Source organism: Vulpes vulpes, chromosome 15, assembly GCF_048418805.1.
Source record: "Vulpes vulpes isolate BD-2025 chromosome 15, VulVul3, whole genome shotgun sequence".
Lineage (NCBI taxonomy): Eukaryota > Metazoa > Chordata > Mammalia > Carnivora > Canidae > Vulpes > Vulpes vulpes.
The window spans coordinates 49,531,265-49,558,415 of NC_132794.1; the positions used below are offsets into that span (position 1 = coordinate 49,531,265).

At 37.5% G+C, this 27,151-nt stretch overlaps 1 protein-coding gene across 3 annotated transcripts in view; it reads right to left on the reverse strand.

Annotated features, from left to right (window-relative positions):
- TTBK2 (tau tubulin kinase 2) overlaps positions 1-27,151 on the reverse strand; it is a 181,525-nt gene that overhangs the window by 72,391 nt on the left and 81,983 nt on the right. For all 3 annotated transcript variants that reach the window (XM_072740624.1, XM_072740626.1, XM_072740625.1), the window contains 3 exons: positions 22,329-22,402; positions 9,974-10,114; positions 8,394-8,498 (listed from right to left, as the gene is read on the reverse strand). In XM_072740624.1, coding sequence (XP_072596725.1) covers positions 8,394-8,498; positions 9,974-10,114; positions 22,329-22,402 — 320 coding nt within the window. The remainder of the gene's footprint in view (positions 1-8,393; positions 8,499-9,973; positions 10,115-22,328; positions 22,403-27,151) is intronic.

Consider the following 27,151-nt stretch of genomic DNA (forward strand, 5'->3'; position numbering starts at 1 on the left):
AAAATCTTAAAAAAAAAAAAAAAAAAGTAAAAGTGGTTAGCAACTTAAGAGCACAATTTTATTAAAATAAATACCTAGATATTTAAGTGAAAATGAAAAAGAAAAAAGAAATCAGACCTTGAAAAATTAAAAGAGGGGTGCCTGGCTGGCTCAGTCAGTTGAGCATCCAACTCTTGATTTCCTCTTGATTTTGGCTCAGGGTCATGAGATTGAGTCCCCAGGTTGCTCCATGCTCAACAAGAGTCTGCACTCTCTCTCTCTCTCTGCCCCTCCCATTCATGCTTGTGCTGTCTCTAGCTCTCTCTCTCAAATAAACAAATCTTTAAAAATTGAAAGAATTAGGGGCACGTGGGTGACTCAGTGGTTGAACATCTGCCTTTGGCTCAAGTCATGATTCCGGGGTCCTAGGATCGAGTCCTGCATCAGGCTCCCTGCAGGGAGCCTGCTTTTCTCTCTGCCTATGTCTCTGGCTCTCATGAATAAATAAATAAAAATTTTAAAAGAAAAAATTGGAAGAACTACAACAGGAAGAAGGAAAAGCATTTTAAGTAAAAAGAACACTGTGTACAATGCACAGGAGGGAAGCACTATGTGTGTTAGAGAAAGTGTTTCATATGGCTGGAGCAAATGGTGAGAGAAAATAATGGAAAAGTAGGTTGGAATCAGGTTAAGTAAGGATGGTCTTGAATGTCGTATTAAGGTGTTTGGTTTATAACATGCAGGGAAATGGAATTTATCAAAAATGTTTAAGAAAGTGACATGATTCAGAAAGTGCTTGGGATGCTTACTCTTCTGGACATAAAAAGAAGAGACAGGAAGGAGGATGTAATGAGACCAAAGAGAAAACTCTTTTAATAATCCAAATAAGAAGACACAGATTACTACAAATACACAGCAGTGTGAATGTGAAGGAGGGGATGAATGTCAAAAACAAAATGAAAAAACAAAACAAAAAACAAAAATAAAAACAAAAGAGCTCCCAGGAGAATAAATCTAGCAGTAGAAAGGAAGGACACTAAATATAAGCCCAGGCCTACTGCTAACCAAAGGGAGGGGATTCAGAAAGGGGCAGAAAGCATGACGAACTATGTAATACAGCCCCCAATGGAAATAAGAAAACAGCTGAAATTGTGGAATGGTAACAGAGAAAAAGACTTTTATAAATTTTGTTAAGTAGGTCACTACAGCCCTAGGCACTGGAAGTTTCAGCTGACCAGTAGGAAGAAAAAGCAGGAGAAAACATGGCATGCAAGAGCTGAAACACATAGGGCCAATGTAGATGCCAGCTGAAGGAATAAGGAAACTAGGGCATGTTGTAAACCAGGAGGAAAAAATAATGAACATGAGGATTCAAATCATTAAGTAAACAGAAGTTCAACTCTGAAACCATATGGAACAGAATACTGTAAATATATATAGCTCAAGACTCCTCTGTACCTCACATCCCTATTTATTGTAACTAATACATCTTAAAGATAAATAGTAAAGGCTCTTAAAACCAACCACATAAATAACTCATTAGTAGTGTAACAGAGACTATCCATCATTTCCTTTGTAATGCATTGACTGACTGTGCTATATACTAAAGACACTAAGTTTGGTAAGAAAACTTTATGTTTTAAAGGAGCCTCTTTGTGGTGATGGAATACTTTTGTATCCTGATTGTGGTGTTGGGTATGTGAACCTATACATATGACAAAGTTTCATATACTCTCTTCCCTCAAGAAAAAAGTAGGTGTAAAAATATAGTGAAAGCTGACTCAGGTCTGCATTGGAGTTAGTAATAGTACAGCAATGTCTATTTCCTAGTTTTGACAATGTACTATGGTAATGTATGATATTATCTACCTGGGGAAGGCTAGATGAAAGCTGCATGATTAACTGTACTATTTTACAGTAGCTCCCCGAATCTGTTCCATACTCCAAAACAGTACTGTCAGGTCTACAGAAGACAGAAGACAGACTGATTAATGCAAAATTCAGAATGGAGGTTATGTCTAGAGCTGCAATGGCCAATATAATAGCAACCTAAAACTAAATGAAATTTAAAATTCAGTCCCTAATTTGCTCTAGCCACACTTCAATTGCTCAATATCCCATGTAGCTAGTGGTTACCATATTAGTAGGATACAGAACATTTCCAAACTCACAGTAACTTTAGTTAGACAATGCTGCTTAAGAAAAGGGGATGAGATGCGCGGTGGTAATGAGCTAGTTTTTAACCTAGATGGAGGCCACAGATGGTCTAATATTCTTCCTTTAAAATTTTATGTGTTTTTTTACATTCTTCTGGAATATACAATAAAGCAAGACAAAATAAAAATATTGATTTTTGCAAATACATAATGGCATACCTAGACAAGTGATTCAATTCAAGTTTCTTAAAGGGAGTAAATAAAATTGTACAATATGAAACAAATCTACAAAGGCAACTTTTGGTTTTATATTAGAGTAACAATATGAGAAATTATTTCAATCATAATTATGATCCAAAAGGTATGAAATTAATTTTATTTGTGATTTTAGAGGTTTATTGAAAACTATGAAAATCCTACTGAAATCCTAAAAGGAACTAACTAGTGATATATAAAAAGAGGGAAAGTTCATTCTTTACACAGACTGAACTATGTTTAACCACAGTAACATTCTCACAAATTTCTTCTCTCACTCTTCCATAGTGCTAACCTGATCCTTACCCAGGTTAAACCCAACTCTTAGACTAAACTTCACCTCTAAACAAGCATTTAAAGGTGTCTAAAGAAAAACATACAACTGTAATGACAATCTCACCCTAAATTATCATAATACTCAAATGAGCTTTCACAGGGGCCAGCAATCTATTTTGCTGAAGCTGGCTCACCTCTCCCTCTTCATGGTAGCTTTCATTTGTCCTCTTCTGTCTTCAACCTCCAGCACCATTCTGCACTGAGAAAGGGCACCTGGGTGGCTCATTCGATTAAAGAGCCTGCCTTTGGCTCAAGTTGTGTTCCCAGAATTCTGGGAGCAAGTCCCACATCAGGCTCCCTGCTCCCCAAGGAGCCCTGCTTCTCCCTGTCTCTGTCTCCTTCCTTCTATCTCTCATGAATAAATCTTCAAAAAAATTAATAAAAATAAAAAAATAAGACGGAATAAACTAAGGAATGAAGTATTTTACTTCCCTTTCAACTCCTTCCTGTTTAACCAATCTTCTTTCAAATAAAACAGCTCTCGGTGAACTGTCCAACTCCTGACTTCAGCTCAGGTCATGATCTCAAGGTCATGGGATGAGGAGCTCTGTGCTCAGCAAGAAGTGGGCTTATCCCTCTTCCCTCTGCTCCTCACTCTCTCCAAAATAAATAAATAAAAAAGCTCTCCACTCTCTCTAAAATAAATAAATAAAAATTTAATAAACTAAAACAGCTCTTCCATAAGCAGCCTAAGATGATCTCTGAAAATGGTTCGCTATTTACTTGACCCAGAAAACCCTATGTAATCATGCAAATTAAGAGGTTCTAATCTTCCTGTTCACTTTAGAAACACACATGAAACTGAGCAGGCCATCAAGGGTATGCACACATGAAATGCCACCAAATATCTGAAAGATGTCACACTGCAGAAGCAATGTGTATCATGCTGTTGCTACACTGGTAGGTATGTCCAGGACAAACAGTGGGGCTGGATACCGGGTCAGTGGCCCAAAAAGAATGGGGAACTTTTACTGCACGTGCTTAAAAATACAGAGTAATGCTGAACTTAAGGATTTAGATGTGGATTCTCTGGTCATTGAGCACATCCAGGTGAACGAACACCCCCAACATGCAGAGTAAAATTTACAGAGCTCATGGTCAGATTAACCCAAAAATGAGCTCTTTCTGCCATACTGAGATGATTCTTACTGAAAAAGAGCAGACTGTTCCTAAACCAGAAGAGGAAGCTGCACAGATGAAAAAGACATCCCAAGAAAAACTGAAGAAACAAAAACTTATGCCCGGGAGTAAGTTCTGCATAAAATAAACACAAATAAAAGTAAAAACAGAAAAAAATAATAATAAATGAAATGAAAACTAAAACTCAAAAAAAAAAAAAAAAAGAAAACTAAAACTCTTCAAGAGAGTTGTCTGTACTTCCTTTCTCTATTTCTTCCCATCTCTCTCTATAACCCACTCCAATTAGGTTTTCATTGCTCTACAAAACCATTCTTAAGAAAAATCACTAATAGCTTCCATCTTTGCCAAACCCAGAAAGCCAGTTCTCAGTTCCCACCTTATCTGACCTATCATCTCTAGCACCCAGGATAGGATAGTATCACATGGGTGATAACTACCCACATACTTGAAGCAGTTTCTTCACTTAGCTCCCAAGATACCACAGTTTGATTTTCCTCCTACCTCACTGGCTGATTCTCCTGCCCACTCTTCTGAGCTAGCTCATAGTTCTCTTCTAACCATCATCCAGTTGTTAAAGTAACCAAATGAATCACTTTTCTTATCTAGCTATACATTCTCCCTAGCTGATCTAATCTAGTTCCATTTTTTAAAATTATCATTTATTTTTAAATATTGGGAGCAAATGATTTTTTATTTATTTATTATTATTATTTTTTTTTTTAGTCCACTGTCTTTCAGGTGGTGGCCTCATTGAAATACATTCCTTTCTTGTTTCACCACTACTCATCTCTCTTCCTTTGGATTTTCTCAGTGGCACATAGCCAAACCTCATTTGTTTGGGACCCCCAATGCCAGGTACTCTTGCACCCACGTGCCTTGGCTATACCTTCACTCGCAATCAAATGATTCTTAAATTTATACTATTTCCAGTCCTGATCTCTCTTTTGAGCTACATATTACTATATTACTATGTCAGATCACCTTCTTATTTCTATCTGGAATTTGAGAAGTATCTCAAAATTAATTTCTAGGAAATAGAACCCTTTTCCCTTATCAAATCCCACTTTTCATCATTCTTCCCCACCAAGGTTAATGGCATGACCATTCATTCAGGACAAAAATTTAGGAGTCACTCTTGACTCTTCTTTTTCCTTGACATCTCAATATTAACAAATCCAAAAGAAAGTGTTGTTAAATCTTTAAATATATTCTAAATATAACCATTTCTCACCACCTTCATTGGAGTACCCTAATATCCTAAATTCCACTGGCCCCATGGCATTAGCCTTCTAACTTGTAACTTCCTGATTCCACTCTTATTCTCTCCTCCACAGCCAGAGTGACTTTAAAAACAAAACAAAACAAAACAAAAAGCAACACATGTTCTAAAAAATGAAAAACTGTTCTTTAGAATAGAAACGGGATTCCAGAAATATATTCAAATAAACTAAGTACCTAAGTTCCTTTTGCATGGCTACTAATTAACACAAGAATACTGATAAAACTGAAGATAGTCTCCCTACAATTTCTAGGCACTGAAATTCTCCTATGGCTATGTTTTAAATATAATCTACTTCTGTATATAATTCCATTATGTAATCAGCTTATTGACAGATCATGTAACAGATTATGTAACAACCCTACTCAAATTTTTCCAAAGGCTTCCTACCATATGTAGAATAAATCTCTCTGCAAAATCATACATAATCTAGGGCCAACCAACCTCTGAAACCTCTCTCTTCACTTAACTCCTCATCATACTACGTTATGTTGTGCTATAGCCACAGTAGCCTCCCTGCTTTTTCTTGAACACACCAAACTTACTACGCCTCAGGACCTTTGAACTTGCTGTTCCCTTTGCTTGGAACACTTCCTTTCCAGATATTCATATGGCTTGTTCTCAAACTTCATTTAACTCTCAACTCAGTGAAGTCTTTTTTAACTAATACTTCTAAAATAGTCTGTGTGGGGGAGGGGGTACTAAAATATCTCCCATCCTCACTGCCTATCACTTTCTATGTCAATACATTGCTTTGTGTTTATTCATAGCATATACCACTATGTAAATTATGTATTTGGTTTTTATCTGTCTTCTCCAAGATAACAGAACTTCTATAAAAGCCTCATTTTGGTCTGCTTGTTCACCACTATACTCCCAGCACCTAGATCTATGCCTCACACATATTATGCACTCATTAAATATCAGTTATGTGTGTGAATACACAATAACCTGGTAATAATCTAAAAACTTAAGAAAAAAAGATATCTGGAAAAGAAATGGGATTCCAGGAACATTCAAATCTAGCAAGCTACACAGAACCTAAATTCTTTACCTGCTTTGGTATCTGCTGATGCAAGACTTTCACTAGAATCAAAAAGATTCTCTCACAATTTTTAGGCACCTAAAATCTCATGTGCCAATACTTTAAATATAATTTACATTTATGTATACAACTCTATTATTATATACTTATCTCACTCAAAATCAGTATTCCAAATTCTGTGCAACTGATTTGTGAGAAAACGAAAATCACTGTCAGTACCAATTTAAAACAAAATTAAAGGTAAAAAGGAGGCATTAGAAGAACTGAACTGTAGTATGAGTAGAGAGGGTGCAACCAAGGACATAGGACTCGCTCATTCCCCAGTTCCCAGCAGGAGGGTTTTCTTCCCATAGAAGCAGGACTTCAGCATTTCTGAGGTTCTTCCAGCTATCTGTTGCTGAGGACACTAAGTCATGGGTTCCTTTCTTGCACCCAGCCTTTCTTTCTTCAGCCAAGTTCCTTTCTTGCACCCAGCCTCCACTCATGGAATGGAGGCCCTACCTTGGGTATGTGCTGATAATACTGGGGCCCCAAAAGTCCTTCCCCAGCTCAAGAGGCAATGCTTCCATGCCAGAAGACATAAATTAAGAGATCTCCACCTACTGCCCCCATCTTAGTTCCTAAAAATGAGGATGTCATTCCAAAGCTTATCATAGTCTTCATCCCAACTTTAGAGCCCTGGCTCAGAGATTTTGCCTTGGAGCAGGAGAAAGGCCATTAAAAAAGATACCACCTAATCTCTTCCCAAAGGAATTTATCTCATTTGCAACAGTAAAGTTTAAACTCAAAGCATTTTTTTGTTGGCAAATTGAATTTAAGTATTTTTTAAAATAATGAATTTAAAGTATTTTTCAAAACTAGGATTGTGGTATAGGGAAATGGAAGGAGATTCATGGATCTAATGAAAGTAAAACCAAGACTATAGGCTGGCCAGGTAAGAGAGAACCAGGGTAATAAGCCATCTGGGAAGAGGCCTCCTGAGGTCAGACAAATATAAACTCCAACCTCAGAAACTGGATTAGATTAGTTTGTCAAGGAATTTATGCCCCAGAGCACTATTGTAAACAACAGAGCAACAGCCAGCAATTACTGGAGCTTAAAAACTAGGCACGGTGAGGGGGTGAGGGAAAGTGTAGAAGAGAGCCCCACCATTACAACTGTCATTCCAGGGTGACTGAAGGCAGACTGCCCCAGGAGCAACAACAGAGACTTAATACTATGTGCTGGGGAAGGGAAGGTGAGGGTGGCAGGGGGAACAGCATTCACTAAAACAAATCCAGTTCAGTCATTAAACAAATAAATGAGTAAATAATGATAACAAGTCCTGGAAAGGAGGACCAGTGTCTACAACTGCTATATCCTAAAATGTCTGGTCTTCCACAAAAAAATTATAAAGACTCAAAGAAACAGGAAAGTATGACCCGTACATGGGGGTGGGAGTCGGAGAGAGGCAACAGAAACTGCCTGTGACAGTGACTAGATGTTGATTTAAGAAGAAAAGATTTCAAAGTAGCCATCATAAATATGTTCACAGAACCAAAGGAGAGCTTGATTAAAGACATAAGGAAAGAATGACAATATCATATCAAATAGAGAGTATCAATAAAAAGAAATTTTTTAAAAAACCAAATAGAAATTCTGGATATGAGATATACAACAACTAAAATAGAATTGTAGGCTTATAGAAAGAGCCTCAGACTTCAAAAAAGACCACTGATCCTAAAGGGCCATTGTGTGTTTTTACTACAAATCCACTCTAAATTTGTGTCTAATGTACTTTTTTTAAAAGCTACAACTTTCGGGGATCCCTGGGTGGTGCAGCGGTTTGGCGCCTGCCTTTGGCCCAGGGCGCGATCCTGGAGACACGGGATCGAATCCCACATCAGGCTCCCTGCATGGAGCCTGCTTCTCCCTCTGCCTGTGTCTCTGCCTCTCTCTCTCTCTCTCTCTCTCTCTCTTTCTCTCTCTGTGTGTGTGTGTGACTATCATAAATAAATTAAAAAAATAAAAAATAAAAAAAAATAAAAGCTACAACTTTAAATAATAAAATTAATTCTATCCTATATTTTAATCACAAAATCTATATGCTACTTCTTGAATGATGAAACCCATTCTATACATAATTATATTTCTTTTTTTTAAAGTGATACTATAAATAACAGGTTATTTCTCAAATATTTAATAATAATATGAAAAATCTTACTGGTCTGACGTCACCACAGGAATTGGTAAATTGTCGAGCCAAGCCAAAATCAAGCATGTAACATTTCCTACACGTACTAGGAAAGCGACCCATGGCGAAGTTCGACTAGAAAAGCAAAGAAGGAAAATATACATATTTTTATAATATTTAGTCCTTACATCTATACTTCCTATATTTTAACTTTTCTATTCAAACTCTATATAGTACATATGTCTCAAATAAACTATTCTAATCAGTGATGTTTACTGGGTATTAATACATAATCTCGTTGTGGGTCCTTTTAATGCCTAGGATCAAGTAACTTTGAGGAATGAAGAATTTAAGTGATGCTGTAAAGTTACATACAACAACCCTGACTTAAATGGAACTCCAAGTTCCTTGAAATACTAGTCTAAGTCAGTGCTTTGAAGACAGCCCAATTCTTCCTCTTTAAAATGGGAGGAACTAGGAGTGAGCAAAATTGAATACATAGCTAGAAATAAATGAATTTCCTATAAGCATCATAAAGCTGAATTTCACTAAGTACAAAAATTAAAATTCAATTTAAGGAAACATTTAAAAACAAACTTTTGGAAAATACACTTTGCATTCTTCCCCTAAAAAAAGTAAATGTAATGCTAAATGAGCACAGACTTGCAAAGATGTGTGTAAAAAGAGAATTTATAAAGGAAAAAGGAAATTGCTACAGAATTATAGCTTTTATTTTAAAATACTGTTCTACTTAGGGAGCTTTCAGATGAAAATGGAAGTCTTCAGTCACCATGCTTCTCAAGTAGTGACATTTAGTTTGGCACAGAATTAAGAGCAAGAGAAATCTACATTACATTAAGTCTGACTCCACTAATGTTAATTTTAGTTGGCATTTTCATGTAAACTATTTAATTTGAGAAATCATGTAGCAACAGATGGGTGTAATTTTCAACTGCACCAACCAACACATGATATATTTATAGTAAATACAGTATATCAGAAATGGATCATTTCCCCCTTGTAAGCAATAAAAAAAAAATCAAGAAGTAAAAATAAAAACATTTCAGTTATGGAAATGACAATTTCTAAGAAAAAACAGAATAGAAAAAAATACTATATATTGCCACTGTAGCACTCAGAAGAAAACATAAGGTCTTTCACAACTGATGGTTTCTTGCAAGTACAATTTGTCACTTGAGATTGGGGTTAGAAAACACTATGTATATATCTAAAAGCAACATATGTATATATTTTTACCTAGTATCAGGAAAAAGAAATCTAAAGAATACCAATTTAGGTATAAGGCTAAGTAACTAAGAATGTTAACACATATAATAATAATAGTCAAGCATTAATAATTTTTAATTTGGCTAGGAGCAACATTTTCATTGTATGAGAAAAGGTCTTGAATATTAGGTTGTAGTTTGTAATAATTTTTTTTTAAATAAAGAAGTTACATTTTGCATCTAGTTACAGAAATTAAAATATTACCTCATATTAAAACAGAAAGCAAATATAGAAAGCTACATTTATAATTTATTGTGTCCCATCATCAGATTAAGAGTACAAAGCAAACTCGTTCTGTGCTTGGACTTGAAAAGGCCCCTTACCGGTTTGATGTCTCGATGCAAGAATCCCACAGAATGGATGCTCTCAATAGACTCCAGAATCTGCCTACCCAACCGAAGAGTAGTGCTAATGGTGAATGTGCCCCGGGACTGGCTACGGCGTAGATCTGCCAGATTCCGACCCTGTGGAAACCAAATAAGCACTTTCAAATAAGTACTGTGTTATACGAGAAGACTGAGGAGTTACTCACTTACTAATAAAAATGTTTTGACAGGTGCACCTGGGTGGCTCCGTTGGTTGAGTATCCAACTCTTGGTTTCCACTCAGGTTGTGGTCTTGAGGTTGTGGGAACCAGCCAGGCTGGGTCCGCACTTGGCAGGGAGTCTGCTTGGGATTTTCTCTCCCACTGCTCCCCTGCCAGCGCTTATGCTCTCTCTCAAATAAATAAATCTTTGTAAAAAGTATTTTCACAGAAAGAGCAAGGATTTTACCCAAATCGTGATCCTCTCATTCAAGAGAAAAGATTCCATTAATCTAATACATGAATGTTTCAGACAAATATAAGAATAACCACAAGTTTCTGAACATATTATATTTTTGAGTCATTGTGTTTCCCCTTATCTTTCATGTCATAACAAAATATATTCTTGATTATTTAAAAGTTTAGAAAATATGGATGCCTGGGTGGCTCAGCAGTTAAGCGTTTGCCTTCGAATCAGCACATGATCCTGGAGTCTTGGGATCAAGTTCCACATCGGGCTTCCTGCACAGAGCCTGCTTCTCCCTCTATGTCTCTGCCTCTCTCTGTGTGTCTCTCGTGAATAAATGAATAAAATCTTTAAAAATAATAAAAATAAATAAACAAATAAGAAAATACATGTACCAAGAGCAGTAATTCCTCATAACTGCCTAACATATTCCTATATAAACTACTTAATTTTTCTGTGTCAGGGTTTCCTTATAAAATGAGGCCAATGATACCTACCTCACAATGTTTTGTGAGGATTAAACAAGATCCATGTAAAGTGTTTAACATACTGTCTGGCATACAATAAGTATTCAATAAATGCTAATTATTGTTATTATAAAAAAATGACATGAAACAAACTCAATTACTTATAGCAATAGGTAAAAGTAATGAAAGCAATAGGTAAAAGTAATGAAATAGATGTTACATTTATCATTGCATTTAATCTTCACAGCACTCTAAAACAGAAGAGATTGCAGATGACGAAAGTGAGGCTCAGAAAGTTGAAACAATGTTAACCTATTAAGGTAAAGTTGTTTTTCAAATCTAAACCTGTTTTAATTCAAAGTTGTTTTTTTCCTTAACAGTGCTGCTCCATCCAAAAAGTTCTTTGTTGCCTAGGTAACAAATGAGTAATTTAATGAGAAGAGCAGGGCTACGATGCTGCAGTTCTGCAGCCCAAAGAATAAAAACTGGCTCCTCCATTACAAGAGAATTTAAATATCCCAATCTCTCTATTCCCAAAATTTTGTAGTGTATGTTTGGGATTAATACCATTTGTACCATCACCTCAACTAAAGACAACGGATTTACTTTTGAAAAACTAATAAATTCTTAAATTTCTTCAGTACCATTTAAAATAAAATACTAAATAGCACTCAAGTAATTGAAGAATTGAAAAATTACAGGGGAATCAGGAATCTTTCATACTTCATATCTTCTTTAAAAATGCAGGTTTCTCACAGCATAAATTGGCAGTTAACTTTATGATTATTTTTGAATGTTAGGACAGTTCTACATCTCAGCAAATGCAAAGTGATAATCTAGAATAACAAATTTTACAATCCCATGACAGTACCTAATAACTTTTATTAGCATTCCAATAATTTTTTTCTCAGAAATCAATATTTTGATTTCAAAACATACATCTAGGAAACACTACAACTTTATTTGTAAACTACTTCCCTCATTATAAAGCCTTTTGAAAAAAAATCAATTAATCCGATTTCTATTAATAATAATTCTAAAATTTCAAATCATTTAAAATGTGAATCTAAGGTATCAATTAACAAAATCCAAAAAGATAAAACATAAGGCTAACAAGAGTATGGGGAAAAGTTATTAACATGGTAAATACATGTACGTTTTAGCCACCAAATTATACTTCAGAGTATAAACTAAAAGTAGTTATTATCCATTACAAAGAAAAATTGAAAAAAATCTATATAACAATAAATAAATCGTGGTATACTCATCTGACTGGTATGCAACCACATACAAAAAAATATTTATTCATAATAACACAGAACAAATATTGTTGAATGGAAAAAGCAAATGCATTTTGCCCTAAGTAATTCTATAAATTTAATATGATCCCAATAAAAATGCAAGTGGATTTTACTATTAAAAATATGAAATACATTTAAAATAATAGGGGACCCCTGGATGGCTCAGTGATTTAGCGCCTGCCATCAGCCCAGGGTGTGATCCTGGAGTTCCGGGATCAAGTTCCGCATCAGGTTCCCTGCATGGAGCTTGCTTCTCCCTCTGCCTCTGTCTCTGCCTCTCTCTCTGTGTGTCTCTCATGAATAAATAAATAAAATCTTTAAAAAAATAAAATAATATAATGAACCCTCATATACCCACTCATTACCAAGAATTAACAATCATCAATTCACAGCCAATCTTATTTCACCTGTTATTCATCCCTCCCACTCCCCTGCAACACTCACCCTTTTCCCTCCATATATATATCATGATATATATATATATATATATATATATATATATATATATATATAGGATTATTTTCATGTAATCCCAGTATCATCTTATGTATGTGTATCAAAAAGCACATAGGAGCAAAGAGATAAAAATGTAAAATAAAAGAAGTTGTTAGCAATCCTATTATCACAAATTTGAATTGGAAATATCAACATGAACCATGATCTATTTTCTCTTTTAAAAAATGTATATCTTGAACCCATCCACTAGAAATTAATTTAAACCAATGATCAACCCAGTTGCAAGAGACACCCATAGCCTCTAGAGATTACAGTCTCTAAATACCATTTCCCATGAAGAGGAATCAGGGCTTAATGGACAAATGGCTGATTCCAGCTCTGAAGCATGAAACAGACAGAATGAGCTTGGTACATGGTGTTGGACCAGAAAGTAACGATGTTATCAAAGACTGCTGCAGTCTAGTCTTATCATCAAACCTGAGAGAGATTTTGTTGGCCAAAGATGGACAATTAAAAAGAAAAACAACTGTAATAATTGAGAGTTATAAAATATGTTAAATCCATTAACTTATTTATTTATTTACTTAAGATTTTATGTATATATTCATGACACAGAGAGAGGTAGAGACACAGGCAGAGGGAGAAGCAGGCTCCACACAAGGAGCCTGATGTGGCACTCGATCCCACGAGTCCAGGATCACGCCCTGAGCCAAAGGCAGATGCTCAACCGCTGAGCCACCCAGGCATCCCATATTTATATTTTTTTAAAGAGAAAGGTTATTAGGTCCTCTTTGGAATATATTAGGGAACCAACTCATTATTCTGAAAATTAGTAAATAGAAGAAAAGAATCAAGTATTATTCCTACTCTTCCTGTATAAAATATATCTCAAGTAACCTAATAGTTGGTGGGGTGCTTCTTTGGAGAATTATTCTAGCTAATAAATTAAGAAAAACTGATAGAATTAGAATAGTACACTTGCAACCCCAATGAAGTTTATACATCCTCCCCAATGAAGGATCTAGGCAATGGTTACTAATGAGTTGATAAAATCTAGGAGAAAAACCACTGGGAACTCTATAAAGGACGCATCAGGCTGACCATCCCTGAATCTCACTGATCAATCCTAACAATACTAATAAGATACAACCCAGATATTGCCTTCCTATGTGATGCAACAGGAAACATACTACTCACCTCTGAAGCACTCTGGCTAATTAAAACACAAGATCTAATGACCAGTTTACAGAAAATTCAGGGGATAGAAGAATATGTTAAACAAGGAGGGAGACAAACAGCTAACTCCAGAATATGAGAACTTCATGACAAATGATTCCATTTTTATCGATGTCAATATGAACAACAACAACAACAACAAAAAACTGTAAGAAAAAAAATAAAGAGGGAACCTACAGAGTAAAAAGAGGTTTAAGAATTATATCCACCAAATGCAATGTGTGGAACCCTGTTTGGAACCAGATTCAAGTAACCCAAAAATAAAAAATAAAATAGGAAAGGAGGGGCAAGATGGCTGAAGAGTAGGGTCCCCAGGTCACCTGTCCCCACCAAATTACCTAGATAACCTTCAAATCATCCTGAAAATCTACGAATTCGGTCTGAGATTTAAAGAGAGAACAGTTGGAACGCTACAGTGAGAAGAGTTCGCGCTTCTATTAAGGTAGGAAGACGGAAAAAAGGAATGAAACAAAAGGCATCCAAGGGGGAGGGGCCCCGCGAGGAGCCGGGCTGAGGCCGGGGCGAGTGTCCCCAGGACAGGAGAGCCCGTCCCAGAGGAGCAGGAGCTGCACCAACCTTCCCGGGCGGAAACGGACCCGCAGGGAGTTGGAGCAGGACCCAGGAGGGCGGGGATGCCCTCGGGCTCCCTGGGACACTAACAGGCACCTGCGCCCCAGGAGAGTGCGCCGAGCTCCCTAAGGGCTGCAGCGCGCACGGCGGGACCCGGAGCAGCTCGGAGGGGGCTCGGGCGGCGGCTCCGCGGAGGGGGCTGCGGGACGGGAGCGAATCCAACAGCGCAGGCCCCGGAGCACAGGGCGCCGGGACACAGCCCAGGATCCGGCCTCCCCCCGGGACAGGCAGAGGATTGATGACACAGGACAGCAAGGACACTCCTGTCCCAAGAGCAGATCAGCGGCCCCGCCCCGGAGCCTCCAGGCCCTGCAGACCGAGAGCTCCGGAGTTACTGCAGGGGCTGACTCCAGGGCTCCAGAGCTTGCTGCCCCCACTGGGGTTGTGCCTCCTGGGGCCTCACAGGGTAAACAGCCCTCACAGAGCCCTGCACCAGGCATGGGGCAGAGCAGCTCCCCCAAGTGCTAACACCTGAAAATCAGCACAGCAGGCCCCTCCCCCAGAAGACCAGCTAGACAGACAAGTTCCAGGGGAAGTCAAGGGACTTAAAGTATACAGAATCAGAAGATACTCCCCTGTGTGGTTTTTGTTGTTGTGGTTGTTGTTGTTGTTGTTGTTGTTTTCGCTTTTTGATTTGTTTGCTTCCCCCACCCCCTTTTTTTCCTTTCTTTTTCTTCTTTTTTTTCTTTTTTTCTTCCTTTTTTATTTTTTCTTTTCTCTCCTTTCTCTCCTCTCTTTTTCTCCTTTTCCCAAAACAACTTGTTTTTGGCCACTCTGCACTGAGCAAAATGACTAGAAGGAAAACCTCACCTCAAAAGAAAGAATCAGAAACAGTCCTCTCTCCCACAGAGTTACAAAATTTGGGTTACAATTCAATGTCAGAAAGCCAATTCAGAAGCATTATTATACAGCTACTGGTGGCTCTAGAAAAAAGCATAAAGGACTCAAGAGACTTCATGACTGCAGAATTTAGATCCAATCAGGCAGAAATTAAAAATCAATTGAATGAGATGCAATCCAAACTAGAAGTCCTAACGACGAAGGTTAACGAGGTGGAAGAACGAGTGAGTGACATAGAAGACAAGTTGATGGCAAAGAGGGAGACTGAGGAAAAAAGAGACAGACGATTAAAAGACCATGAAGATAAAGAGAAATCAACGACAGCCTGAGGAAGAAGAACCTATGTTTAACTGGGGTTCCCGAGGGCGCAGAAAGGGCCAGAGGGCCAGAATATGTATTTGAACAAATCATAGCTGAAAACTTTCCTAATCTGGGAAGGGAAACAGGCATTCAGATCCAGGAGACAGAGAGACCCCTCACCCTAAAATCAATAAAAACCGTTCAACACCTCGACGTTTAATAGTGAAGCCTGCAAATTCCAAAGATAAAGAGAAGATCCTTAAAGCAGCAAGAGACAAGAAATCCCTGACCTTTATGGGGAGGAGTATTAGGGTAACAGCAGACCTCTCCACAGAGACCTGGCAGGCCAGAAAGGGCTGGCAGGATATATTCAGCGTCCTAAATGAGAAGAACATGCAACCAAGAATACTTTATCCAGCAAGGCTCTCATTCAAAATGGAAGGAGAGATAAAGAGCTTCCAAGACAGGCAGGAACTAAAAGAATATGTGACCTCCAAACCAGCTCTGCAAGAAATTTTAAATTTTAAGGGGGACTCTTAAAATTCCCCTTTAAGAAGAAGTTCAGTGGAACAATCCACAAAAAAAAGGACTGAATAGATATCATGATGACACTAAACTCATACCTGTCAATAGTAACTCTGAACGTGAACGGGCTTAATGACCCCATCAAAAGGCGCAGGGTTTCAGACTGGATAAAAAAGCAGGACCCATCTATTTGCTGTCTACAAGACACTCATTTTAGACAGGAGGACACCTACAGCCTGAAAATAAAAGGCTGGAGAACCTTTTACCATTCAAATGGTCCTCAAAAGAAAGCAGGGGTAGCCATCCTTATATCAGATAAACTAAAATTTACCCCGAAGACTGTAGTGAGAGATGAAGAGGGACACTATATCATACTCAAAGGATCTATCCAACAAGAGGACTTAACAATCCTCAATATATATGCTCCGAATGTGGGAGCTGCCAAATATATAAATCAATTAATAACCAAAGTGAAGAAATACTTAGATAATAATATACTTATACTTGGTGACTTCAATCTAGCTCCTTCTATCCTCGATAGGTCTTCTAAGCACGACATCTCCAAAGAAACGAGAGCTTTAAATGATACACTGGACCAGATGGATTTCACAGATATCTACAGAACTTTACATCCAAACTCAACTGAATACACATTCTTCTCAAGTGCACATGGAACTTTCTCCAGAATAGACCACATACTGGGTCACAATCGGGTCTGAACCGATACCAAAAGATTGGGATCGTCCCCTGCATATTCTCAGACCATAATGCCTTGAAATTAGAACTAAATCACAACAAGAAGTTTCGAAGGACCTCAAACACGTGGAGGTTAAGGACCATCCGGCTAAAAGATGGGTCAACCAGGAAATTAAGGAAGAATTAAAAAGATTCATGGAAACTAATGAGAATGAAGATACAACCGTTCAAAATCTTTGGGATGCATCAAAAGCAGTCCTAAGGGGGAAATACATCGCAATACAAGCATCCATTCAAAAACTGGAAAGAACTCAAATACAAAAGCTAACCTTACACATAAAGGAGCTAGAGAAAAAACAGCAAATAGATCCTACACCCAGCAGAAGAATAGAGTTAATAAAGATTCGAGCAGAACTCAACGAAATCGAGACCAGAAGAACTGAGGAACAGATCAACAGAACCAGGAGTTGGTTCTTTGAAAGAATTAATAAGATAGATAAACCATTAGCCAGCCTTATTAAAAAGAAGAGAGAGAAGACTCAAATTAATAAAATCATGAACGAGAAAGGAGAGATCACTACCAACACCAAGGAAATACAAACGATTTTAAAAACATATTATGAACAGCTATATGCCAATAAATTAGGCAATCTAGAAGAAATGGATGCATTCCTGGAAAGCCACAAACTACCAAAACTGGAACGGAAGAAACAGAAAACCTGAACAGGCCAATAACCAGGGAGGAAATTGCAGCCGTCATCAAAAACCTCCCAAGACACAAAAGTCCAGGGCCAGATGGCTTCCCTGGGAAATTCGTTCAAACACTTAAAGAAGAAACCATACCTATTCTACTAAGGCTGTTTGGAACGATAGAAAGAGATGGAGTACTTCCAAATTCGTTCTATGAGGCCAGCATCACCTTAATTCCAAAACCAGACAAAGACCCCACCAAAAAGGAGAATTACAGACCAATATCCCTGATGAACATGGATGCAAAAATTCTCAACAGATACTAGCCAATAGGATCCAACAGTACATTAAGAAGATTATTCACCATGACCAAGTAGGATTTATCCCCGGGACACAAGGCTGGTTCAACACTTGCAAAACAATCAATGTGATTCATCATATCAGCAAGAGAAATACCAAGAACCATATGATCCTCTCATTAGATGCAGAGAAAGCATTTGACAAAATACAGCATCCATTCCTGACCAAAACTCTTCAGAGTGTAGGGATAGAGGGAACATTCCTCAACATCTTAAAAGGCATCTACGAAAAGCCCACAGCAAATATCTTTCTCAATGGGGAAGCACTGGGAGCCTTTCCCCTAAGATCAAGAACAAGACAGGGATGTCCACTCTCACCACTGCTATTCAACATAGTACTGGAAGTCCTAGCCTCAGCAATCAGACAACAAAAAGACATTAAAGGCATTCAAATTGGCAAAGAAGAAGTCAAACTTTCCCTCTTCGCCGATGACATGATACTCTACATAGAAAACCCAAAAGCCTCCACCCCAAGATTGCTAGAACTCATACGGCAATTTGGTAGCATGGCAGGATACAAAAATCAATGCCCAGAAATCAGTGGCATTTCTATACACTAACAATGAGACTGAAGAAAGAGAAATTAAGGAGTCAATTCCATTTACAATTGCACCCAAAAGCATAAGATACCTAGGAATAAACCTAACCAAAGAGGTAAAGGATCTATACCCTAAAAACTATAGAACACTTCTGAAAGAAATTGAGGAAGACACAAAGAGATGGAAAAATATTCCATGCTCATGGATTGGCAGAATTAATATTGTGAAATGTCAATGTTACCCAGGGCAATTTACACGTTTAATGCAATCCCTATCAAAATACCATGGACTTTCTTCAGAGAGTTAGAACAAATTATTTTAAGATTTGTGTGGATTCAGAAAAGACCCCGAATAGCCAGGGGAATTTTAAAAAAGAAAACCATACCTGGGGGCATCACAATGCCAGATTTCAGGTTGTACTACAAAGCTGTGGTCATCAAGACAGTGTGGTACTGGCACAAAAACAGACACATAGATCAATAGAACAGAAGAGAGAACCCAGAAGTGGACTCTGAACTTTGTGGTCAACTAATATTCGATAAAGGAGGAAGACTATCCACTGGAAGAAAGACAGTCTCTTCAATAAATGGTGCTGGGAAAATTGGACATCCACATGCAGAAGAATGAAACTAGACCACTCTCTTTCTCCATACACAAAGATAAACTCAAAATGGATGAGAGATCTAAATGTGAGACAAGATTCCATCAAAATCCTAGAGGAGAACACAGGCAACACCCTTTTTGAACTCGGCCACAGTAACTTCTTGCAAGATACATCCATGAAGGCAAAAGAAACAAAAGCAAAAATGAACTACTGGGACTTCATCAAGATAAGAAGCTTTTGCACAGCAAAGGATACAGTCAACAAAACTAAAAGACAACCTTTTAGTTTTCTCCCACAGAATGGGAGAAGATATTTGCAAATGACGTATCAGATAAAGGGCTAGTTTCCAAGATCTATAAAGAACTTATTAAACTCAACACCAAAGAAACAAACAATCCAATCATGAAATGGGCAAAAGACATGAACAGAAATCTCACAGAGGAAAAAAAAAAAAAAAGAAATCTCACAGAGGAAGACATAGACATGGCCAACATGCACATGAGAAAATGCTCTGCTTCACTTGCCATCAGGGCAATACAAATCAAAACCGCAATGAGATTTCTCCTATGAATTAACTAATGCTTAAATTTTCAAACAAAGTTGGTTCTGAGCAAATACATTAAATACCTCACACCAGTGAGAATGGGGAAAATTAGCAAGGCAGGAAACCAAAAATGTTGGAGAGGATGCAGAGAAAAGGGAACCCTCCTTACACTGTTGGTGGGATTGTGAACTGGTGCAGCCACTCTGGAAAACTGTGTGGAGGTTCCTCAAAGAGTTAAAATAGACCTGCCCTACGACCCAGCAATTGCACTGTTGGGGATTTACCCCAAAGATTCAGATGCAATGAAACGCCGGGACACCTGCACCCCGATGTTTCTAGCAGCAATGTCCACAATAGCCAAACTGTGGAAGGAGCCTCGGTGTCCATCGAAAGATGAATGGATAAAGAAAATGTGGTTTATGTATACAATGGAATATTACTCAGCCATTAGAAATGACAAATACCCACCATTTGCTTCAACGTGGATGGAACTGGAGGGTATTATGCTGAGTGAAGTAAGTCCATCAGAGAAGGATAAACATTATATGTTCTCATTCATTTGGGGAATATAAATAATAGTGAAAGGGAATATAAGGGAAGGGAGAAGAAATGTGTGGGAAATATCAGAAAGGGAGACAGAACATAAAGACTCCTAACTCTGGGAAACGAACTAGGGGTGGTGGAAGGGGAGGAGGGTGGGGGATGGGGGTGACTGGGTGATGGGCACTGAGGGGGGCACTTGACGGGATGAGCACTGGGTGTTATTCTGTATGTTGGTAAATTGAACACCAATAAAAAATAAATTTATTAAAAAAAATAAATAAAAAATAAATTCAAAAATAATATAAAATAATATAAAAAGATACAATATGGAAATCTGAAGATTATCTTGATATTTGATACTATTATGAAGGAATTACTGTATACTGTGATTAAGAGGAGAAGAAAGGAATCTCTGACACTTAGGAATACATACTCCTATATTTCCAGTTAAAGGATGCCTTCATATAATCTGGGGAGGAACAAGAAGGGAAGACGAATACACTGGGAACAAGATTGCCATAAACTGATAACTATGAAGCTGAGTGATGAGTACATGGGTATTCATTATACTATTCCATTTTTGTTTTTTTTAGTTTTTTAAAAAATGAGTATTGCCAAACCACATGCCACAGCCACTGAGAGTATATGGCCAAACCACCACCCTCCTTGAGCTTTAACCCCTTCATTTGCAAAATGGGTGTCTTATCTGTTCCATGGGGATATGGTGAGACTAAAATAAGATATATAATAAACCCGGAAGAAAACTATACAATACTATATAAAAAGTTATGTTATTGGGCAGCCCAGGTGGCTCAGCGGTTTGGCACTGCCTTCAGCCCGGGGCATGGTCCTGGAGACCCCGGATCGAGTCCTGCATCGGGCTCCCTGCATGGAGCCTGCTTCTCCCTCTCCCTTGTCTCTGCCTCTCTCTCTCTCTCTCTCTCTGTCTCTCAATAATAAATAAACAAAATCTTAAAAAAAAAAAAGTTATGTTATTAATGGCCAAAGCAAGAGAGGGCAGGGTCTTGCTATACTAATGACCTAAAAAGATAACAGATATAACTGCTTCAGGAAATAAAAAACTATGCTGGCTCAAGAGACAGTAAATCACATGACTTTAAGGCTATCATTTACAGAAAGATTAATATCTTTAGATCTAAATCAAATGCTGAAGAATAAGGGAAATAAACAAAGTATTCTGATGAGAAGAAGCATTAGGCTAGGATCTATGTCTCTGAAATCACTGCTATAAAGTTGAAAGAAAATAGAAGAATCCAAGGTTCTTCATAACCAAATTTTGCATAAAAACCAAATTTTGCAAAGAAGAAGAGAAGAAGAAGAAGAAGAAGAAGAAGAAAAAGGAGGAGGAGGAGGAGGAGAAGGAGGAGGAGAAAGAAAAAAAGAAAGAAAGAAAGAAAGAAAGAAAGAAAGAAAGAAAGAAAGAAAGAAAGAAAGAAAGAAAGAAAGAAAGGAAGGAAGGAAACCCTGGTAACTCTAAGTTAGGCAGCAAAGTGAACCATGGTTTTTACACTTTGAAAGTGACTACATACAGTTCAGATGGCAGTGTGTGTATATGTGTGTGTGTGTGTGTTTCAGGGGCAGAGGCAGTTGTCAAAGAGAATGGGATTGTTTCCCTCTTCTCCCTGCAGTGATCATTACTTCAAAATTCCCTTTCTGAATTTCCTTCCTCTGTTCTCCCAACCCAACTCCACTTTCCATCTAGGGATCAGAGCTATGTTAATGAAAGAAAAATGAAAAAGGAATGCATTTCTCCTATGAATTAACTAATGCTTAAATTTTTTTTTTTTTAATGCTTAAATTTTCAAACAAAGTTGGTTCTGAGCAAATACATTAAAAACTAGAGTCCTTAGGGTAAACAAAAAGAGGAAGGGGAAGGGACAGAGACAGGGCAAGACTCATATCCAGCAATCCATGGGGGGATTGAAAAAACTTTGCAATGATGACAATCAACGAAGATATGGACCAACTAATAAAACAGTTGATAAGAACCCTTCCATCTTTGAAAAATCTGTGTCAAACCTGTTTTTAAAAATTCTATCTGCATAGTATAAAACATTCTGAGATAATACCAAAAATTTTGCTTTTATTCATATCCACTGAAATTAGGTACTTTGATCAAAACTGAAGTATTTTAAGATACATTTCCAAGTAACCTACCTGTAACTGCATGACCACATAGTTGAATCGATCATTCCTCCCACAGCCAATAAATCTACAAACATGGTCTTTCCCTGGATTAAAGACAGAAGAGAGGAGAAAAAGGTTATATTATGGTTACTCTTTTAAAATATTAATAATTTGTTTTTCTGTATAGTCTTTTATAATTGAATATAAAGGATCTATCTTCAGAACCTTAATAGGAAATCTGTATTATTCAAATTTTCTAACCACCTCCCCCTGAACCCTACACTGCTCCATGTGTAGTCAAATACATATTTACTGAATGAATAAATAAATGAATGATAATTTATTTGGGAAGAATTTTTTTAAAGGTATTTTTTATTTATTTATGATAGTCACAGAGAGAGAGAGAGAGAGAGAGAGAGGCAGAGACATAGGCAGATGGAGAAGCAACCAGGCTCCACGCACTGGGAGCCCTACATGGGATTTGATCCCGGGTCTCCAGGATCGCGCCCTGGGCCAAAGGCAGGCGCTAAACCGCTGTGCCACCCAGAGATCCCTATTTAGGAAGAATTAAAAGTCATTTAAGATCAAGTTGCCCACATACTATACATATGAAAACCGAGAAGAACAATAAATAAGAATTCTGTTACGAATATAAATCTGGGGTGGTGATGAACATAAATCCTGAATTTTAGATATGGTCTGCCATTCACCAATTTATGACTTCAATTGCTTAATCACTTAATCCTTCTGGGCCCCACTGATTTGGATTAGTTCAGTGCTTTTCAATTTTAGTTTTACCTATGAAATCCAAGGAGGTATTGGCTAGGGTGCAGAGGAAAACAGAGACGGAACAAGTAGAAATCTAGGGTCTGGCCCTGATTCAACAAAAGCAAACAAAGGTCCTAAAAACAGATCAAGACTGGTAGGCCCCGTGGCCAGAAGAAGTGGAGAACAGTGGCTGGAGAACAGTGAATGAAGGGAGAACAACATAAGAAGATGCTGGAGAAGCAAGAGGCACGAGGCCCTGAAACATCTTTGACTTCATAAGGAAAGTGAACCACATGCAGATGACAGTGTTTCTCAGCTCTGGCTGCTTGGCAGAATCATCTTGGGAAGGTTTTTCAATTCTTAAACTCTGGGGTGCCTGGACGGTTCAGTTACTTTGGCTTAGATCATAATCCCAGGGTCCTGGGATCAAGCCCTGCATTGGGCTCCCTGCTCAGTGGGGAGCCTGCTTCTCCCTTTCCCTCTGCCACTCCTCCTGCTTGTGCTCACTTACACTCTCTCTCTCTGTCGAATAAATAAATAAAATCTTTAAAAGAATAAAAATCCCTAAACTCTTTACTGATTCAGAATCAATGGAGAAATATACAGGAGAGGAGCTTTTCAAAAGTTCTCTAAATGATACAAAAGCAGATGGGCCACAAAATCTACTGCTTGGTAATGAGAAGCATCTAAAAGATTTTAAGATAAGGAAAAACACACTTAAAACACTGTACTTTAGAACACTGCTGTAGTGGCAATGAGGACAGATTAAACAGAGGTCAGAAAGGTCACTCTGGGAACAGTTACAATATCCCAAGAAAGAGAATAGGGTTTAAATTTTAAGTATTATAGTAGAGACAAGAAAAAACAGGATAAATATAAGAGATAGTAAAGACAGTTTTTGACTAGAAATTGATACAATTAAATGGTAAGTTGTACCAAAATAAGAGAACATAATACAATAGGTTGTACAGGCTGTAAGGGATTAATAGAATGTTGACTTTAAGGACAACCTGTTGAATTTAGCAGACAACTGTAATTTCAAGCTTGCTGCTGAGTGAAAAGCTGAGCTGTAGAAATACAGCTAATGAGAAACCATTAGTTCATGGAAGGTAGAGAGAACTACAAACATAGATGGACAATTGTCAAGTTGGAAGAATATAAAGAAAGATGAAAATTAACCTAAGAACAAAATTTTACAAAATGCAACATTTACAGCATGGACAAAAATAAAAGGAATGAAGGAAATTAAGTATTACCTGGAGAGGTATGAAGAAAATATGAGAAAGGGGTATTACAGAAATATAATGAGAAGAGCATTTTAAGGCAAAAGTGGCCAATGGCAAATGCTACAGAAAGGCTGAGAAGCACTAGTTAATATAAAAAGTTAGGAAGTCACAAGTGAGTGGAAGGGTGGCAGCCGGTCTTTAATGGATTAAAGTATAAATCAAGTATGACACAGTGAGGACAATCTTTGAAGTTTGCCTGTAAAGTGAGCAAGTCATATGCTAGAAGGGCAAGATTTGTTAGATGAATGAGAAATATAATTCAATATCCCCTGCCCGCCAAAAAAGTTTTCTACTGACTGACATAAAATTTAAATATAACCCAGACTTGTTTTAGTTAATAATTTAACTTCTTTTGCATCTGGGTTATCACACTATTCTCTTACTCTCTGTGCTTTTATTGGAAAGGGTTGGAAGTAGCAAGAAATAAGTGCAATGGAAGCAATAATTACCAATGTGTACAATGCATGTTTATCACTTTACATGTATCTTCCAAATGTTTACAACACCATGTCACCTAGTAAATTGCTGTAAGAACGAAATGATGAAATGATGGCCAATTAGCAACTTACTCTTTCCCTCAGCTTCAAAGGAACAATTTAAAAATCATTTAGAAGTATTTTCTTGTTATCCATTCTTCAAGATTCCACGTTCCTAGCATATAACATTTAAATGAAGGATCTCTATTACAAAGACATTTCGACTGTCTAAAAACAAAAGGTCATACTATATTTAACTCTTCTTGGAATGCTCTTTCAAAAATATCTTTATGGTACATTATACCAAAATAATCTCTCAATAGCAAAAACATCCTGCTTTTAAAAAAGAGAAAAGAAATCAAATAAATTGTAGACCCCTTCCTGGGTAAACAAAATACAAAGTCAACAGCAAATTGTTTGGGATTCACCAATACATCTTCATTGCTTTAGGTAAGAGCTTAATGAGTTCTTACCTCATACTTTATAGCATAGTGTACTGCTCTTGTATTTTACATACATGCAATTAATGAAAATTCTTAAAGTTAGCTTAATAATATGCACAGATTTTTAGAAGCATGGAGAAACTACAATTTAACTGGAACTGTAATTCTTCACCACCACTTAGAGTGTTAAAATAATTTGTATTACTATACAAACTGAAATACCACTCCAAGAGTACTATCTTGTTCAGGTAATTAGCACAGTACCAGGCAAATAGTGAAATGCCCAGTCAATATTTGTGAATAAACAAATTAATATCAATAATGGTAGCTACTAAAACATGCATAATATGCAAGCATATTGTGCCAGGCATTATATTAAGTGCTTTACATGCAGTTAATCCTCATAGCTTAAGTATTTTATTTTCCCCATTTTTCAAATGTGAAGAATTAAGCAAAATAATCTTTAAAAATGAAGGGAGCAGGGTAAGTTATATTTGAAGAGAATGCTAATAATTCAAAATCATTGCTGTAGAGAAAAGAAAACACAGAGACCCAGCTTGACAAACCCAGAATATATCAGGTGAGACCTAATACTGGCATTTAGATAAGAGTCCTAATGAGAATCCAGATACCAGAACTATAGCAATCTTTATGGTAAATTAGGCAGTCTACTAGGTCATATCTAGTTAAGCAACAAGACAGTCTCATGCTATGCACTGCTAGGTCTGACCATGACTCCACATTCATAAAAATAGTTACTCAACTTCATGCACAGTGAGATTAGAGGAGAGGTCCAGAAATATTACAGAAACAACTCAAAGACCCTAGGTAAACCATTTTATAAACTTTTAAGAACTCCTAATATAAAAGATATCTAACCTTTTCTTAAAAGATTTTGTTTTGGGGCACCTAGGGGGACTCAGTTAAACATCTGCCTTTGGCCCAGGTCATGATCCTGGGATCCTGGGATTGAGCCCTGTATCAGGCTCCTTGCTCAGGAGTCAGGAACAGTCAGGAGTCTGCTTCTCCCTCTGCCTCTTCCAGTCCCTCCCCACTGCTTGTGCTTGCTCTCTCGCGGGTGCAAATAAATGAATAAAATATTTTTTTAAAAAATAAAATATTTTATTTTTAAGTAATCTCTACACTCAACATGGGTCTCAAAATCACAACTCCAAGATCAAGAGTTGCACACCTTACTGACTGAGCCAGCCAGGTGCCCCACCCCAGCCCATGACATCTAAATAATCTTAATGACACTCTAGGGCAGATCTGGTATTGAAGTGGTATCAAACCCAAGCCAATCCTCATTTTATTCCTACTTAATTAACTCTCATGGGTTCTTTTTTTATTTTTTTTTAAGATTTATTTATTTATGCATGAGACAGAGAGAGACCGGCAGAGAGAGAAGAAGGCTCCCTGCAGAGAGCCTGATGTGGGACTTGATCCCAGATCCTGGGATAAGGCCCTGAGCTGAAGGCAGATGCTGAACCACTGAGCCACCCAGGAGTTCTCCATAGGTTCTTATTAATGTACATAAAGGCACCAGAACATGATAGATACATAATTTCATCATATTTAGGTGATACTGTTTTTATTTGCTTCTCTGACCCTTGGACTGTAAGTACTTCTAGGGTAAGGACTCTAGTATCCAGCTCTGCACAGGATACACACTAACTAAACAATGAATACGTTTTTTATAATACCTTAATTGGAACATAATTAACATACTACCAAATTCACACCTTAAAAGTGTAATTCAATTGTTTTTAGTATATTCGCAAAGCTGTAAAACCACCACCACAATCAACATTAGAACATTTTCATCAGCCCTACCTACCCCACCAAAAAACCGATACTCATTAGTTGTCACTTCTATTTCC